At 53.0% G+C, this 18,704-nt stretch overlaps 1 protein-coding gene across 3 annotated transcripts in view; it reads left to right on the forward strand.

The window, feature by feature from the left end:
• KLHL3 (kelch like family member 3) overlaps positions 1-17,956 on the forward strand; it is a 118,988-nt gene extending 101,032 nt beyond the window's left edge. For all 3 annotated transcript variants that reach the window (XM_062189092.1, XM_062189094.1, XM_062189093.1), the window contains 6 exons: positions 219-416; positions 2,260-2,361; positions 5,143-5,271; positions 8,168-8,308; positions 9,359-9,502; positions 13,653-17,956. In XM_062189092.1, the coding sequence (XP_062045076.1) occupies positions 219-416; positions 2,260-2,361; positions 5,143-5,271; positions 8,168-8,308; positions 9,359-9,502; positions 13,653-13,681 (743 nt within the window). In that variant the 3' untranslated portion in view covers positions 13,682-17,956. The remainder of the gene's footprint in view (positions 1-218; positions 417-2,259; positions 2,362-5,142; positions 5,272-8,167; positions 8,309-9,358; positions 9,503-13,652) is intronic.
• The last annotated feature ends 748 nt before the right edge of the window (positions 17,957-18,704 follow it).

Here is an 18,704-nt window from a genome sequence, read left to right on the forward strand (position 1 = left end):
TTGGGGATGTAAGCTAATTCAAATTTTTGCTTGAATCAAACAAAATTACAAAAGCGAATGGAAAAAGCATCCCAGTGAGTCCCATCCTGATTTCCAGAAACCTGAGGTTGGAGGTTATCTCTTGTGAGTTATTCCTGTGCCCACCTTGTTCCCCCACTGTCACCCACCGACGTTAAGTGGTCGACCTGACCTTGATGCCATAGTTTCCTGTGCCTCAGGTGTGGTGTTCATGGCTGGCCACGTGTATGCTGTGGGCGGGTTTAACGGCTCGCTGCGGGTACGGACGGTGGATGTGTATGACGGGGTGAAGGACCAGTGGACGTCCATCGCCAGCATGCAGGAACGCCGGAGCACACTGGGTGCAGCGGTGCTCAACGACCTGCTCTACGCCGTGGGAGGCTTTGACGGCAGCACTGGTAGGTCCAGGACATGTCCCCACCCCTCCCAGCCTGGGACACACCATTCACATAACCCTGTTTTGTTCCTCAGTTCTTGGGCAACCTTTGTGTGTCTACTGGCCCAGCTTCTTTTGGGGCCAGAACCAGGCCCACACACTGATTTTTAGGGCTCTAGGAAGGACCCCCCACTCAGAAGAGTCCCTTTGCAACTTTCTGTTGTTGGAGAGTCGATTTATTCATAAGATGAGACTTAAAGTAGAAGGAGAGCATGCTCGGGGGCCAGCATTGTACTGTGGGTTAACCTACTGCCTGCAATGCTGGCCTCCCATATGGGATGCCAGTTGGGGTCCAGTCTTGACTGACCTGCATCTGGTCCAGCTTCCTGCCAGTATGGCTGGGAAGGCAGCAGAAGATGGCCCAAGTACTTGGGTCCCTGCCACCCACGTGGAAGACCTGGATGGAGTTCCTGGCTCCTGGTTTTGACCTGGCCCAGCCCTGGCATTTGTAGCCATTTGGGGGAGTGAACCAACAGATGGAAGATCTATGTGTGTGCATGTGTGTGTCTGTCTCTGTCTTTTCCTCTCTTTCTGTCACTCTGCCTTTCAAATAAATAAAATAAATCTTGGGGGTGGGGAGAGAAGAGAGAGTGCAGGCTCAGCTGCCCGGCACCTCAGGACCCTCATCTGTGCCCTCCACTGAGCAGAAAAGGAGCTGAGGCTCTGCAGTTGGAAAAGACCTGGCTGGGGCCGGGTGGTCGGCCGGGCTGCTCCCTCTTTTCTCCTGGTGCATGGAAGCTTTGCAAGGCTGTGTTACCATGGGTGGGCCCCCACCCCTGAGTTTTATCCAGCTTCAAAATGCCGATCTGCAGCCATTAGTGGGCGTGGCCTTGGAGAGCAGATCTCATGTCTGCTTAAGTCTCCAGGTGGACATCTTTGTAGACAGTAACTCAGTTAAATGAAATCTGTATTCTTTGAGATGAACAGTATCTTTTTCTTCTCTGGGGTTTTTATTTGTATTGTCACAGTTGTTGACCTTTCTCAGCCTTCTTTTTGCCCCACTCATACAGATGTCAGGGTCTTCAACCCCTCTGGAGGCTGCCTATACTGAGTGGGACCTAAAAATGAAGAGAACAAAAGGGTGCATTGTTTGTTTTAGGACTTATTGGGGGTTATAAGTGGGAAACCTGAGTCAACTGTAGCTTAAAAAAATGAAGGACTTCGTTTTACTCCTGAGACAAGAAGTCCAGAGGCCAGTAATTCCTGACTTGGTACTGTTGCACTGGGGTACTGGACCAAGTGCTCGCTTCAGCAGCACATATACTAAAATTGGATACTGGACCAAGTTCCTTAAGATTCTCTTGGCCTTTTCCTCGTAATCACCAGATGGCTGTTACAGCCCGAGCTAGCACATGTCAGCTCTTGGTAAGAAGCAGTGTGGAGTGGCTCCTGTATGAGAAAAACAAAGGCTGTTTAAGAAACCCTCACCAGATTTCTACTTAGATCTCAATGACTTGCTCACGGCTAGCTGCAAGGGAGTCCTGGAAGGCAGGTTTTCACCTTTCCAGCATTTAAGGAAAAGGAAGACAGGGGAACGGGATTGGAATAGGTGTTGAGTGAGGCAGCCTCAGGTTTTCCCTTGGAATCCCAGTGTTCCGTTCTGGGAGTCTCAAGACTGACTTCCGCAGTGCAGCTGAGATTTACCCACCCTTTGAGTCAGTGTCAGTGGTCCCCCCGGAGGCAGGGCAGGTGTGTGAGGGCAGAGTTGCTGCCGCTGCCCAGCAAAGCAGGGCTGGCACTGGGCCGCTCCTCATCAGCCGGCTGAGGCCCCATGCCGTTGGAGTCACAAGTCTCTTGTCTCCCAGGCCTGGCGTCGGTAGAAGCCTACAGCTACAAGACCAACGAGTGGTTCTTTGTGGCCCCGATGAACACGCGGCGGAGCAGCGTGGGTGTGGGAGTTGTAGAAGGTAAGGTGGCAGCACCCGGCCCGCGTCCTCTGTCCAGCAGCTTGCTTGATGTGCCCCTGCCTTGCTCCAATCTGCAGGGCTCTACTCTGAGTTACATGCCAGGGTCCTGATAGAGATGAAGGCGAAGCCCCTGCCTAAGGCTAACACGTGTCTGAACGGGCTTGGGGGGAGTTGGGAGGGGAAATGCAAGCCTGTGGCTCTGGCCATGTACAGCTCTGCTATCTGGAATCTCTGTCACGTCGGGGTGTCGTGTGGTGAGGCTGACACTTACCGTGTCTGTTAATTTTGTCTTCTTGTATGAGTTCCTCTTCCCAAGTGCGATGATTCTCTCTGCAGGACAGGTTGTTGTCTGAGTCCTGTTCCAGTCAGGGGTGGCGTGTGGGGTGAGGCAGGAGGGAGTGGTGGGGTCTGGGGTATAGCAGACAGTATATGGTAGTTTGTGAAGAACATTCATATCCAGTCTCTCATTTTGTTCCCCAAAGCCTGAAGGAGAATAGATAGGACCCAGATTTTCTCCATTTTCCAGATGGGGAAACTGAGTCCCAGAGAGGTGAGGTGGTGAGGTGATGCGCCCCACATTACACAGAGGTGAGGTGGTGAGGTGATGCACCCCACATTACAGTGCTGGCACGTTAGCACAGCCAGGCCTCTGGCTGCTCACCCAGTGCTCTTTCCCTTTGGACCGTTGATAAATGCCAAAAGGCAGGAGTTTTAGAAACAGGTGGGAATTCATGTACCAAAGCATAGAGAGTTACTTGAACTAAACTTTACAGCTTGCGGGTCGACACTGATGTGTTAACCTGCCCCGACGTGGGACTTCAGCTGGAAGAGCTGTTGATTCAGACCGGTACACATACACATGCGCACACACACGTGTGTGCACACTTTAGATGTTAGTAGAAAGATCCTTTCTCTCACTGTACTTCTCTGTCTGAACTGGTGCTGGGTAGTTTGCATTTTCATGTGAATTGCACGTTAATCCTTTTGGTGGAACAGAAGTCGATCCGTCTGCCAAATGTAAGTGCTTTGTCAGCCGCCTTCCCATTTCCCCTGGTTCCTCAGCCAGAAACACCAAACAATAGACGAGGGGTTAAAAATAGCAGGTCCCTGGGAATGGTCTCAAGGAGAAACCCTGAGCAGGGTTTTCTTGGCTGATGCTGCAGGCTGGGAATGGCTGATGGGGTTAGTGGAGGGTCCTGAATGGTGGTCCCTTTCACTGCTGCTCTGTCGAGGCTCCTGGGAGCCCCCTCTGCGTCCTTGGCATGCCCTGCATGTGTGCGTGCGTGGAGGGCACACTGGGAGTGTGCTCAGCTTGCCCTCTCACATCAGAAGCTGTGGACACCGTGGGGCTGCAGAGGGCCCGTCTGCAGCTCTGGTGAGAACGTGAGGGAGGAGCTTAGGCGGGCTCTGCTCCCCCGTGGCCTTGTGGACGTGGCCCTCCTTGTCGTCTGGCCTGTCCCCGTCCCTCTCATCAGCTCACGACGATGGCCCTGCTGTTTGAATGATGCAGGTGACAAAGTGGAGGAAGTCAGCATCACTGGCTACTGGGGAGCTCGCGGAGTTCCTTGCAGGAGCAGAGGCAGTGGGGGTCAGGGTGGAGGCCGCAGCTCCCCGGCAGTGCAGAGAGCGTGTCACAGAGGGTCCCTGTGAGCCAGCACGCACCGCACGCGTGGCCTGGGCTCCGAGGATCTTTCCCCTTGACTTGGTGAGGGCAGAACTGGGGAGGGGTCGTCTCTGTCTCTCACAGGGGCAGTTGAGAGGACTGTGAGGCAGAAAACAAAACCAGGCTCAGTGGTGCCGGAAGAAGAATCTATTGTTGACATGGCGACAGTCCCGATTCTAAAGTACAGTGTTGAGCCGGAGGATCCCCCTAACTTAGCATAATCGTGTGATGTCTCCGTGAGGAGATTAGTTAGTGATGTAATCCTGGGGAAGAGATTTGCATCACTTAGTCTACAGCTGGCATTCCAGACCCTTGCTGCAGTTCCAGGGGCCCCTATACTCTGAGGCCCACAAACAAGGTGGGTGGGACTCCTCCCCCTGCCCCTGTGGACAAGACTGACCTATTGCATTGCAGGACTAACTGTTCAACCCGAAATGTGTGGCTCTGTGCCCTGGGACAGCCCAAATGCAATGTTCTTCTCCCTTGGCCAGACTCACTCCCTGCCCCTAGCCCCAGGCAGAAACTATGCTCTTGGATGGCAGCTTAATGGTATTTTTGTTTTAAAATAGGTTTTGGTACCTCAGGGCTCTTGTGCATGGCTCAGAGACGTCAGCGTGGTCTCGGGGCCATTGCAGGCACGCCAGCTCAGGCTGTGCAAAGACCACGCCTTTCACACTCTCTGTCTGCCATGGTGGCAGAGAGGCTGGACACCAGGGCCAAGAGAGGGTTTGGGTTCTCCCTGGACAGTGTTTTATCCCACTTGCTGGCGTGGACCTTTGGCCAGAACGTCCACCTGCCTGCCTGTGTCTCGTGCTGATGCCTTGCTTGAGATAAGAGGGAACCTAATTCACCAGCAAGATGTCGGGCCCGACCTGAGCAGGGTTGAAGTTTTGTAATGGGGAGAAGCAGCCCTGATTTAGGAAGAGGCTTAGTAGTGCTGCTAAGGAGCTGAGGGTGGAGAGCGAGGAGGAGGTAGAAGTGGGAAGGGGGTCTTCCCTGGCTGGAGAGTGAGTTGGTGGTCCCCCCGGAGGCCCCAGTGGGTTAAAGATGGAGCCTCGGCTTTACTGCTGTTCCGTGCCAGTGTCCTGGGACACCCTCTGCCATTCGGTCTGTTCTAGGGAAGCTGTACGCCGTTGGGGGTTACGACGGGGCCTCCCGCCAGTGCCTGAGCACCGTGGAGCAGTACAACCCAGCGACCAACGAGTGGATCTACGTGGCGGACATGAGCACCCGCCGTAGTGGCGCAGGTACAGGGCACCTCGGGTGCGGGCTGTGTCCCCTTTGCTCACAGGTGGGTGCTGGGTGCAGCAGCTCAGCATCACATCTCATTGACCTCCGTCGTTGCTCTTCCTGGATATCCTCCCCCTAGCACTGCTGCAGCTAGAGACAGCGCTCACAAGTTAGCCATTCTCGGGATTCCTTGGCTAGCAGTGGGTGAAGCAATAGCCCCCTCATCGTCCTGCCTTCTGTGTCATCGGTGGAGTCTGTGTCTCTTGAAGTGAACACTGGCTGTGTGGCAGGTGCTGTCCTGATGTGTGCCTGTCTGCCTCCATCTACTTCGTCCTCACCACAGCCCCTAATACAGACACAGTAGTAGTTCCAGGCTCTGTGATTCGCTCAAGATCATGTCATCAGTCAGCGGCACCGCTAGGACTCTCAGCTAGGATTCAGTCTTTGCAAGCCCAAATTATTAGAGTCCCATTGCCGTGAAGCTGTGGGACTAACACCGGAATCGCAGCCTGCTCAGGTGCCAGAGTGGGCTTGCCTGTCTCCACCTTGGGGCCGAGAGCCATGCTGAGGGGATCGGCCTCCATCCCACATCAGCCCCATCCCCAGCGCGGGAAGAGAGCGGCTTCCCAGGTGGCTCTCCACTGCTGCTTTCGTAGGAAGAGCTGCGCTCTGACGTCCTCCGGGACTTTGTGAGAAGTGGAATGCGGCCCCCGCTTCCCTGCCTTGTCTTCCCCATCATCTCAGACACACAAAGGAAGGGGTCCGGGAGGCCGGCAGAGGCCCCAGACCCTGGCTCTGCACTGGTGGTCCCTGGTTCCCAGGCTCGGCCTGCTGGGGAGGCCGTGTGACTTCTGGCAAGAGAAGCCACAGTGGGAGATTTCCTCATAACATCATGCTTCTCTCTGGCTGTGTTTTTGGAGATTGATTTGTGTTCTCATATTGCCAAAAACGTGAGCACTTCCTGAGCATTCCGTAAGTACGCTGTTGGAGATGATTTCCAGCACCGTTTATGTGTGGAGTGCTACTTTCCTGGACGTGAGGCACGGTCTAAAGTCAGGAGGCTGGGGCTTTGGTGCTGGGTCTGCTCTAACTTGCTGCATGACCTTGACCTTCACCCCTTTCTGGCCCCCAGTTCCTCAGATGTGTGGCCTGTGGGTTGTAGTAAAAAAAATCCCATGATTCTTTTCCCTTCATAAAACTCATTCAGTAATTTTAGTTTCAAAAGTCTTGGTTAAATCTTTTTTTGTGCTTCCTGGAAATCCTGTATTTTGGGTTGAGGCATAAGTGTGAGTTTTCAGGTTCCAAGGACACAGGAGTGAGATGCACACTGAGAAGTGTGGCTGCTCCTAGGAGGAGCCGAAGGCTGGTGGGGCAGAAGTGTGGAGCCTTATTCCAGTTCATCCCCAGGGAAGTGCTGCCCTCAGAGGCCACCCGTGCTGTGTGTGCCAAGCTGCTTAGGTGGTCATTGCCCGGTGAACTTCACTAGGCCCCGCTCCTGCCTCTCCCCTTGGCTGGAGGCCCTGGGTGGTGACTCCTCTCCTGGTGGTGCCCCTGCGAGGCACAGGGACTTTGACTGACGTCATTGTCGGAGTGCTGGCTTCAGGCGCTTGGGCCAGCCTCTCTTCAATGTTTGACTTTGCTAACGTTTGGGGCAGTCTCACCTCCCGAGTTTGGATCCTGCATACTTGGGGTGTGTTTTGGTGGCTGGACACCCACAGACCCAAGGCCCTGGCCTCTGACTGTGTGAGGTCCTCTGAGGTGCCTCTAGGTCCATGTGAACCGTGCTGTTTGAGACCATGGAGGACAGCCCAGAAGGCTGCTTGCTTCCTCAGTGGGGCCTGGATAACCCCAGCAGATGGTCAGGGAGAGAAAGAGGCCATCTCTGGGTCAGGGGGTGCTAACTCCCGCTGAGCTCAGAGGGAGGGAAGCTCAGGCAGCTTTGAAGCACCCGAAATTTTAGGAAAAGTCACGTTTACATGGTCATTGTTGATACTACAGTGCCATCTGCTGTTCCTTTACGGAAAGTGCTCGGAAGTGGTAACTTGCAGGCATAATCACTGGTACTTGTCCAACAGTGTCGAGAAACTGTCACCAGCGGGCATAGGGAGACAGACAAGGACAAGGCAGACGTGATTCTTTGTGCACGAAGTTTATATTTTACAAATCCAGTCCCTGGGTCTGCACCTGGCTGCAGGTCCCAGTCACCCAAGGGAACTTGTTCCAGTGCCCGACCAGTGGCTCCAGGACACAGGAATCTGTTTTCCAAAAGAGCCTGTCTGTGGAGTCATCCACAGGACTCGCTGGTCTGGTGCAGCTCGTTGCCCCCACAGATAGAAAAGCAGAGGCCTGGAGGGTCAGGGCAAGCTGGATACAGGCCGGGAGCTGCCAGGCCATTTGCCGTTTGAAGTTCCCTGGGTCTTCGTTGTGGCATTTATCTCCTTGCCATGTTTTAAAGGATTTTGAGATTTCACTGAAAACTGTCAGTGCTGTGCTCCTCTGGGGCCCCAGCTGGGGCGCCAGAGATGGGCAGGAAGAAGGCTGGGCTCCAGAGCGCCTGAGCCCCCTGCTGTGAGGCCCTTCGGTTCTGAACTCTTGGTCAGTAGATGAGTGATGGGCACTGTAGGACAAGCGGGCAGTCTGGCAGGCGGAAGGGGAGCAACCTGAATCTTGCCACCGAGGAGAAATTGCACTCAGCAATTCATCTGAGCAGAAGCGGGGTCACGTTTGCTTTCATGTTCCTAACTTTCCCACGAGGAGGAGGTGGACAGGATGTCATCGTGTTTGTCTTACACATGAGAACCCTGGGACCCAGGGAGGCCGAATGGCACTCCCCCGTCAGTCGCCCTGCTGGTGCTAGCTGTCCAGGACCGGTGCTGGCCGCCTGAGGCTGGGACCTTGTGCTCTGCCTTTCAGGGGTTGGGGTGCTCAGCGGACAGCTGTATGCCACAGGTGGGCACGACGGGCCGCTGGTGAGGAAGAGTGTTGAGGTTTACGATCCCGGAACAAACACCTGGAAGCAGGTGGCGGACATGAACATGTGCCGGCGCAATGCAGGTAACACGCTGCTCTCTCCCCTTCTACTTTGGGCGTCTCCCCGCAGGGGAGGCCGAGGAGGGGTACGTCGGGGTCTGGTGCTGAGCTTGTGTCCTGGGCTCCAAGACACAGGAAGGAAGAGCTTGGGACCCAGAAAGTCTGCCGCACCTGTCCTGCTTCCATGCGGAGGGACACCTGCCCTGGTGAGGGCGCTGCCTTTGACTGCACACGGACGGCACAGACTCAGAAAGGCCCTCCTTGCCATCAGCACCCTGCTTGTCGGTGTTGCTGGGCACTTGAGCATGGGACTATGCAGATACAGGCCGGACCCTGGCCCTCGGCCCAGTCTTGTCTTTGCCAGTGCCCGGCTGAGGGGCTCTCTCTCCTGTTCTCCACACTGTCAGAGTGCTCGCTTTGCACTCATGCTGCTAATTACTTCTTTGTGGAGCATCTTCAGCCCCGTCGTCTAATTCTGAAATAATGCAGAGTGTGCTGGGGTATAGCCACTTACATTCTGAGGAGTGGTAATTACACTGCCTGCTTTCAGTCCCTGCTTCGTGGGGCCTTGCCCCCAAAGCCAACTCACTCCACGGTAAGAACGGGAGAGGGACACTGACCCCGGGAACTGGGTCTGAATTCAAATTCCAGCTCTACAAAGGGGTTTCAGACACAGCCGTTAGCGCCACATGGTCCGGATGGAACACAGGGGCTGCCAGGCCAGAGCTTCCACGCAGAGAAGTGGTAGTGTGCTTCAAGTCCTGAGGGTCCTGCTCCCAGGCTCGGGCTGGGCACACGAGGGCTACATGCCCCACGGCTGGCATTCTGGCAGAGAGGCACCACAGTGGTTTGCAAACTTACGGGTGGGTGGGGGACGTCTGTGGGACCGTTAGTCATGGGAGAAGTGACCTTGTTAGAGAGGGCTGTCCCCCCCCAGCCCGGGGCTGTTGTCAGCGTGCTCTTCACCACAGCACAGTGAAGCGACCCTGTCTCTGTGGGCCAGGAAGGGGGCGCCCAGGGCTGGCCCTCCCCGGAGCTCTCCGGAGCTCACCGATGGCCTCTGCGGGTTCCCAGGGGTCTGTGCAGTGAATGGGCTGCTGTATGTGGTCGGCGGAGATGACGGCTCCTGCAACCTGGCCTCGGTAGAGTACTACAACCCGGTCACCGACAGATGGACGCTGCTGCCGACCAACATGAGCACTGGGCGCAGCTACGCAGGTCAGTGTGTTTTGTCTCTAGCCCGGCCTGGGCCTCCCACACCCTGGAGGCTGTGGGCCTGCTTCGCTGGGGGCCGGGCACTCGGGCCCTGATGGCAGATCATGGTCCCCTCTCCTTCATTCTGTGCCCGAGACAGATAGCGATGATTAGCACTTGGCCTCTCTGTGAACCTGAGTGTGGCTTCCAGATTCTGAGCAGAGGGAGCCTTTTGCAACTGAGTTGCCACAGAGATTTTAGAATTTCCTTGCCATTGTCGGCTGATTTTGTGCCAGGCTCTTGGATGGCGTAAGATACAGTTCTTGCTCTTCAGAAATGGAGTTGGAATGCTGGATGGAACATACCAGCCAGGCTGTGGCACAGGATAGACCCATGAGAGCTGGCAGGGTCAGGTTATGCTTTAGGGGTGGATTCCTACCCCACAAAGAGCCGCTGCTCTCCGGGTGCCCCTCTCTGTCCTGTGGCACCGTGTGTAGGTACAGTGTATACAGGTTCACTCTCCACAGCAACCCTTGGACTGAGTGGGACTGACTGCATCCTCCCATTTTACAGATAATGACGCTGAGGTTTGGAGAGTTCAAGTAGTTTCCTAAAGCCCATACCGTTAATCAGTAGCAAAGTCAGAATCAGACTCAAGTCTGATTTGTGAGCCCATGCCGCTTGCACTCGGCCAGCTCGGGAGTAGAGGATGGGCATCCCAGGCAGGAGGCTGGGAGGCGGGAGCAAGATGTGGGGCTGGCGTGGAGGTTGCCACTTGGGGAGCGTGAGGTGAGGTGCAAGGGGTGGTGGTGTCAGAGTTGGTGCAGCTGAAGTTGGGGGTCCCCGGAGAGGCAGGCAAACATGTACCCATGACCTAGCCCGGCTCCTCGTAGCTGATTGTTTAGGATCAGGAACAGACAACGTGCCGGCCACTGTCAAGATCGCCAGTACTTTACCATCATTGTCTCCTGCTGTCCACACAGCACCCCCAGTGGCTTCCTTCCACTCAGACTCGTTTGGATTTCAGGGCAGAGAAAGATTATGCCTGCAGCTTGAAGGCATTTGTGTCGCATTCTTTAAACTCACGGCTTCCAGTGCAATGCCTTCTTCCACTTTTATCTTCTGTAGGATGCCTCCCCCCCCCCCCACTTTATCACATTTTTCTTGGCTAAGTGTAAAAGATTTGAGAATCATTTTGGTCCTGGAGCTGTCCTGTTCTCTTAGTTGTGAAGGTAGCACTATCATGTGCTTTGGGAAGCTGTAGTGAGAGCAGGGCACTTCCTAGGGTGAGCTAAGGGGGAGATCGCCCACTTCCAGGTTCCCTGTGTGCCTTCGTGAGGGGGAGGGCTGCGGGTGAGTGGTTAGAGTCCCATCTACCGCTGCGTATTTCATACCCCGTCTCCATCGTCAGCCTCCTCCACGAGTAGGTGGAAGGGGACAAGCACACAAGGGGTTTTGTGTTCCAGCCCATACTCAGTTACTGGATGATCCTAAGACCGAAGGAAATGCTGTAAAGTGAAAAGATTTGTATAACAGGAAAACCCCAAGAACCACTTCGCATCTAACATGAGAGAAACAGTTAGGTAGCCTGTGGGGTATTTTTACAGTGGATGTATTTGTAGTGAGGAAATACTGGTGACGGACGTAGGGTAGCAGTGGAGGATAGAGTGTGTGTGTGTCCTGAGAGCGAGCTCGTTGGCGTGGTCCTGTTTGTTGCAGGGTGGGGTGGGGTGGAGTTAACATCTTTGCTTCTGGAAGTGCATGCTGCAGTGATATCTGAATTTGAATCCCATCTCTGCCACAAGCGCTGGGTCCCTGGGCCAGGCCTTCCATCTGGCTGAACCTCGATGGTGTCATTTGTAAAATGAGAACAAAATTAGACAGAGCCTCTGAGTGCTGTTGTGGGAATGATATGGGGTAAAATGTGTCAAGCGCATAGCACAACGCCTGCCTGGCAGCAGACGCCACTCTGGAAGTGGCTGTCACCAGAGGCCAGGAAGCAGTCCAGGGAGCTAACAGTGACTTTCTCTTCATGCAACAGGGCTGGGGAGTGTTTTCTTTGTGTTCTGTACTTTTCAGAGTTCTATAATGAAAATATATTACTTTTATAATCAAAAGAGAAAGCTTATATAAAAAAGCAATATGGGAGCCTGTTTTTTTTTTTTTTTTTTTTTTTTTTTTTTTTTTTTTAAAGAAGAATGCTACATTGTGAAAGAAATGCCAGAGCACAGGGCAGGTGTTGTCAAGGTCAGGCAGTGCATCTGGGTCTGCATCCAGGTTCTGCTTGGCCTCCAAGCTTGTCTGTTTCTCTCTGTACCCACTAATTATCAGGAAATGGATGTTTTAGCAAAATCTCTATAATGGAGTGATGTCCTCCCAATCTTGTCTTCAGCCTGAAAATTGTGAGACTATGTTAAAGTAAGGCTGCAGTAATATCTCACCTGTTGATACGGTGCTGGTTAGGATTTTGTTCAGCAGCAGGTACCAGAAAATCTTACAGAGCTTTTGAAATAAGGAAGGGAAAGTATTTGTCTCAGACAGCGAGAAGTGCAGGTTTGGCCTGGTGGTTGAGACTGTTGTTGAAGAGACAGACTTGTATTGTCTTCTGATTTGCTGGCTCTGTCAGTCACTGCTGAGCGTTCCAGGCAGGACAAGGACAAGGCAACTGGCAGACTAACATTTGTAATCTGATTGGCCAAGATTGGGTCACATGCCACTTTTAGCTGCAAGGTAGTGTGGGAAGCTGAGCTTGAAATGTTTTAGCGTCTGTAGTAGAGGTCAGGGGCCAGTGTTGTGGTACAGTGGGTTAAGCCACAGTGTGCAATGCTGGTATCTCATGTTGGAGTCCTAACTGCTCTGCTTCTGATCATGCTTCCTGTTAATGTGCATGGGAAGGTGACAGAAGGCCCAAGTATTTGGGCCACTGCCACCCACGTGGGAGACCAGGATAGGGTTCCTGGTTCCTGGATTCTGCCTGGCACAAACCCGGCTAACATGACCATTTGGAGAGAGAACCAGTGGATGGAAATCTCTTTCTCTTGCTCTTGTTCTCAGTTTCACTCTACTTTAAAAATAAATAGGTAAACATTGTAGTAGGAGAGAGCAAGAACAAAAGGTGTTGACTGTTGACTCACTCAACTTACAGAATCTTCCACATAGCCTCAGTTCATTACAGTGAGCTTTTGCCAAACATGGATTTTCACAGTTAGGTGCTTGACTGAAGCAGTAACCCGTGCATAGCTGTCTTCAGTGTTTGCCCAAGTAGAAAGGTTAGCACTGGGAGCATCCCCGAGCCTAAGGAGATGAGTGCGCCTGTGCAGGCTGGTGGCTGGTGGAGTAGGTAAGATTGCAATTCACTTTTCCTGAAGTTAGTCTGCTATTCTTTAAGGTCCATTCCAGTATCTACTAGAAGCAGACAATAAATCACTCAGGACTTCCATTAAAGCAATACAGATGTAAGGCTGTGTATGTCATTAGGCTTCTGAGCGTTGACAGGCTGAGTGAAACACCAGGGGTTGCAAATGGGTGTCACTGTAATTCTAAATGAGTTCTGTGTGATGATGTGGGATGAGACCTCCAGACCGGGCTGTTTGAGGGGCTGTGCTCCTGTGTTTAAATGTTCTGCCAGAACTTGTCCATCAGTGTGGGAAACGGCCTGCTGCTGGCAGCCTGTGCCCACTTAGCCTTCAGGATTTGAACACAAATTATACCCTTGTCCTTGGCTGTGAGTTAGGATGTCTTGGATTCATGATCTCGTTGGAACTTGGCAGTCAGCTTTCCATTCCTATAACATACCTGAGCCTGCTAACTCTAAAGAAAGAAAATAGTCATTTTGCTCACAGTTTTGCAGTTTCAAGTCTAGATCAGGTGGCCCTGTTGGGGGCAGTGGATGGCAGTAGTCAGGCGTATGCAGAGGAAGGTTGCGTGGCAAGCCAGGCAGCTGAGAGACAGGTAGGGCTCAAACTCACACTTTGATAACAGCTACCCTCCTGGGGGATGTCCCCAGGGACCCAAGGACTTCCCCCAGGCTCTACCTCCTAAAGGTTCCACTTGCTCCCATGGGCACCACCCTGGGGACCAGGCCTTTAACACACAGGCCTTCTGGAGACATTCAGCATCCACACTGGTATCCAGCCTGCAGCCAACTGATGACCTCTCTCCCCTTTCATATTAGGTGTTGCTGTGATTCACAAGTCCTTGTGACCCAGGAGGTGGAGCAAGGAGCAAGTTCTGCCTGTGACTCACAACTGCAGGGCCACGAAAACTGGATGGAACTCCTGGGGAGGGTCCACGGGGTTGTGACAACTGCCCTCCTCCCGCTGGGCACACTGATGTCATCCCCAGCAGAGTGGCAGAGTGGACACTGGCCACCTCCTCCTGTTCCCCTGAGGTGCTTTGGTCTCTGCTCCTGACAGCAGGCCCGGAAGCATCTCTAGGCTTTTATTTTTGGAGTTTCTACAGGGACACCAGGGAGCCTGGAATGTGTGTGCATGTGTGTGTGTGTGTGTGACGTGGTGTTTCACTCAGTTGAGGGGTGAAGATGTGTGCTAGTCTACTGGATTTCTTTACTACTGATCCTTTTGCGATGCTGAAAATCAAATCACAGAAACCTGTCTCCTGGAGTTGTCCCCGGGGACCCAGGACTACTAAAGCTGCTGCCTCCTGGAGCCCCAGCTGGACAGGCTGAGAATATCCCACAGTGACCGGCCGGCGGGAGGAGCACCCTCCGACCATGCCCACGTACAGGACTTGACTACCGCAACTCTGTCTGCAGACGGGCTGGGGCCTTCTCGGAGCTGTGCCACATCCTCTCTCTGCTCGACCGTGGAACAGACAGCTCTCGCAGGAGCCTCAGCCGGCCCTGCTTCCTTGGGCCGTCCTCAGGAAGAAGCTAAGGACTGTCCATTCTTCAGGCCGGGGCCTGCGCTCTCTGATGTCATGGACTCCAGGATTGGGAGGTTTTGTGTCTCTTGAGGTGGGAAAAGCAACTCTTTAGAGAAGCCACAGGGTGCACACTGGAGGAAGAAAATACAGAGGAAAAAGAAACACAAAAACAGGAAGCCAAAGTGCTAACGGTTCAGTCTCTGCCCGTGGCAGCCTCAGAGAGGGGTCTTCCTTCTGGGTCTTCCAAGGCTCGGCATCCCCAGTTCACTTCCTATGCAGGCTTCATGCTTAACAGGGCGCCGTCTTGCTCTCAGAAGTGTTCTGGTTTGCAGGGTAAGTCAAAGGTCACCTCCCTCCAAGCTCAGAGGTAGGTGTACAGGAGCACGTGTTGTTCAGATGGGCGGCGGCGGAGCTGGCCCTCAGCTCTAGTGGTGATGCTCCAGCTGTCTAGGGCCTTGGCTTCCTTTCCTGGGGCTCCCCCCGCTCTTGCAGGGTCTGTCCTCTCTCCCCAGTAGCCAGCACACACCCTCCTCTCCCCCTTGCTTCTCCTGTTGGGGAAGGGGATGGTGATGGGCTCTGGATTTGAGAGCTCTCCTGGGGAGAGCTTGGTGAGAGCTTTGCTAATTCACATGGAAAACTTGTTAATGACAGAACTTCAAGTACCCAGAGGGTACTTGAGAGTGTGGAGTCTTTTGCTATACTGTTCCTAAACTAGCAAATTGCCTGTGTTGGAATTTCTGCCATGAGGAGTGCGGAGCCACCGTCCTGGAGAACGGTTTCACGCCTCAGGGACTACGGCACGGTTTGCGTGGGAATTCTGACAGCTAGGCTTTGCACAAGCAGAGAGCACAGGACGGTGGCACTTCTCACCATGAGCTCCTATAGTTAGAAACCCGGACAGCTCCTGGGCTGGTTGGCTGCTCTGTGTGTTTCCTGTGTGCTGTGCCCTAAATGTGCAATTATCCTGCAGACCAAACTCCTCTCTCTGGTGTTAAGCAGATGTCAGTTCAGTAGGACATTTGGAGAGCACCAAGGCACTCAGAGGTGTTCGTAGCCTTGGGGAGAGGCTAAAACATCCAGATCTGGTGGACCCTGAAGAAGTGTCCCTGAAGGAACCCTGGAGTGTTGAGGTTGGGTTCTCTGCTCTTTCCTGGTGCTGGGGTGAGACTGGTTCTCGAGCTCTGTCTGGCTGTCTGCTGATGGAAAGAGCCTTTCATTGCAGACGTCATGGTGGGCATGCAGTGTGGTGGGGAGGAGGTTGGGGATTGGGGTCTGATGAGAGGTCAGATCCTCATCCCTAGCCCCACCTCCGAGAAGCCAGGCTTTCGTGCTTCTGTGGAGGAGGTTGTGTGTCCTGGGCCGACTTCCCAGAGAGGGCCTCCCCTGCGAGCTGCCCACTCTGGTTTTTTGCTTCTGGGTTTCTGTCCTCCCTCCCACTCGTGCCCCGTTCCTCGGAAGCCCTGCCTCTGCTGGTGGTGCTGCTGAGGCCACGTTTGTTTCGTCCCCACGTCCTTCCTTGAGGGGACCAGAACGCGGGAGCCTCCTTACCCAAAAGCCAATCTGTTCTAGTTGCCTACAGAGGCCACCCCAAAACTGCTGCCTCCTCATCGCCCGGTGCCTCTCTCTCCACCCTGGACGCAGCAGACTGTTCTCAGGCCTCTGCTGGCTGCTCAGGGTGGCCACTGCTTGATTGTGACTGCAGCTCTGCCCGTGGCGAAGCTGAAATTCGATGGCAGTGCTGAAAGGGAATTGAGGCCCACGGCTAGAAGCAGCTTAGACGCCACTTGGGTACTGATGTGAACAATGCAGAAATCAGATTCTGAACTCCACAGTTCTTTCTCCTAAGTACCCAATGGCATCTCTCCATCTAACAAGTTGCAGTGTTATGCAAATGACAATGACCTCATTTTCTGCTATGCAATAAGAATACTTAATTCTATTTCATGACAAGCCAGTTGCAATATCCCCTAAGATGCTTTTTGAGCTGTCTTACTTTGATATCTGCTGTGTAATGTTTGTATGTTTCTGAGCCAGATCCTTTCGAAGATTGCTTTTTTATAAAATTGAAGCTATAGCTTTCAGGCTAAAATTTTAATGTAGATATTTTTTATAAGATAATTTTCCAAGATATCTGAATCACTTTTTATTGTCCACAATATGCAATGTTGTCTTCTCTCTGTTGTTCACTCGCAAAGCATAGCCTATGCCTTGCAGCCATCTTCCTGTTCTCACTTTCCCCAAACAGATTTTTCTGGAGCTCCAGGTAGATGGGTCTCCTGTTCTGTACTATATTCAAGTGAGACTGCTGAATTTAAAAACGTGGCCACTGGTGTTTCTTGAATTGCTAAGGGCTAAGGTCAAGGTTGACTCAGCGTTTACCCATTATATTGCTTGTCTGTTTTTTTTTTTTTTTTTGAGTCTGCTTTATGCAGGCGTGAGGTTGGGTTGGCCCATCTTGTGGTGCCTCTTGCTACATGGCACTGTGCCTGGCACACTGTGGCACAGAAAGGCCCCAGAGAAGGCTGGCCCTCCAGGGTCTGCCCCAGAGTGTCCTGGACTCGGCAGACCATTCTTCCTTTACTTCCTCCCCCTCGATCTTCAGCTGCCAGTAGCTGTGGCCTTTGCTGCCAAGTTGTGTCCTTTTTGGACTTTAAAAGACGGGTCACTCCTCACAGTCCCTAGTAAGAATGTGTTAAATGCGTGCTCTGCGAATGCTTCCCTGTGTTTAAACTTTATGTCTACACTCCAGGCTCTGTGTTGCGTGTTTATCTGCCATTAGCCTCATGGTTTTTTCCTTTTTTTTATCATTGTTGGAACAGGTGCCATTTAGATCACCTCCATGCTCCCCATTTGCACCCACTTAGTTCACGCTGAGAGGCTGCCAACTCAGATTCCAGTCAGCTGGAATTTTTAAGGCTCTGTTTGCTTGGAGAAGCAGGAGGTTGGAATGTATTTTTTCTTCCTTGTTTGCACTATGTACAGTCCTGAGCCCCTCATGTTCAGCTGTGCTGTGTAGCTGCTGACCACGCAGGCAAGCCAGCAGCACTGCCCACATCTGGGAAAGGAAGCAGCGTCTTCCATAGTGGCTGATCACAGCCTCATAGCCCCTGCGCACCCTTTGTCATGGACTCAGTGACTCATGGACATGGCACTGTGGCATTTGCAGGGACAAGTGGCCCTAGTGCTGTGTTCTTGCCTTGGGTTATGAGATAGTAAATTATCCCCCGCCCCTTTCAGTGGCAATAAAGAGCTTGGTTGGACTTCTTGTTCATTTGTATATGGCATGTAACATATTTTCTCTGTAAGAACACTCAAGACTCGGACTGTGTGTGACTGCATGGGTGCTGTCCCTTTTGCTTATCAGGGGCAGGTGGACTTGAACACTGGCACCCAGTACAGCACGGCGCACAGGGGAGCTCCCTGACCTGGGGTGCTCTGCGTGGATGGTCGGGACCACGTCTTTTGTAAAAGCACACTTGCCACATGCCTATGAGTTGCAGCCATAGCTGAAGAAACATTTCCTCCAATGTATTGTTGTTCCAGGAATCATGTTCTAGTCTCCCGTACTTTATGTTTAATTTTAATAAAAGCTGTACTGTGTGAACCGTGCTCAGCATTTCATTTCTGTAGTCAAGCCTCTCCATTTTCTCTCAGATGTGAAAAAGACTTACTCCTGCATGGCTTCCGGTTTTTGGGTTTTTCTCTTAAAGCTTTGTTGAACATGAGGCCGGCATTGTGTCTCAGCAGCTTAAGCCACTGCCTGCGATGCTGGCATCTCACCTGAGTGCCGGGTGATGTCCTGGCTTCTCTGCTTCCGCTCCATCTTCACACTAATGCACCTGGGAAAGCAGCAGAGGATGGCCCAAGTGCTTGAGCCTCTGCCACCACATAGGACACCAGGATGGAGTTCCTGGTTCCCAGCTTCAGGCAGGCCCAACCTTAGCTGTTGTGGCCATCTGGGAAGTGAAGCAGTAGATGGAAGATCTCTCCATCTCTGTCTCTCCCTCTGTGTCTGTCACTCTGCCTTTCGAATAAATAAATCTTTCAAAATCTCAAAATTAAAAAACAAACAACAAGATCTTTTGGACAGGGCCTGGCTTCTTTGGTTTCCATCACCTGGCCACAGCACAGTGCCAGAGTCACAAAGACCTGCTTCAGTGAGGCCCAGAGAGGACAGAGTCTCCAGGTGGTGATCGGGAGACCCCTGAGAATCACTGGGGGTCGGATCTGGAGGCAAAGCTGGCCGGCTGCGCTCGGCATCACCGTGCAGGAAGCGCACCTCTTACGAAGCGGGCCTGGGTGCTTGGCCCCGCCGTGACTTCTCAAAGCCTCCTGCTCAGAG

This window comes from Lepus europaeus, chromosome 4 (assembly GCF_033115175.1).
Source record: "Lepus europaeus isolate LE1 chromosome 4, mLepTim1.pri, whole genome shotgun sequence".
Classification (NCBI taxonomy): Eukaryota; Metazoa; Chordata; class Mammalia; order Lagomorpha; family Leporidae; genus Lepus; species Lepus europaeus.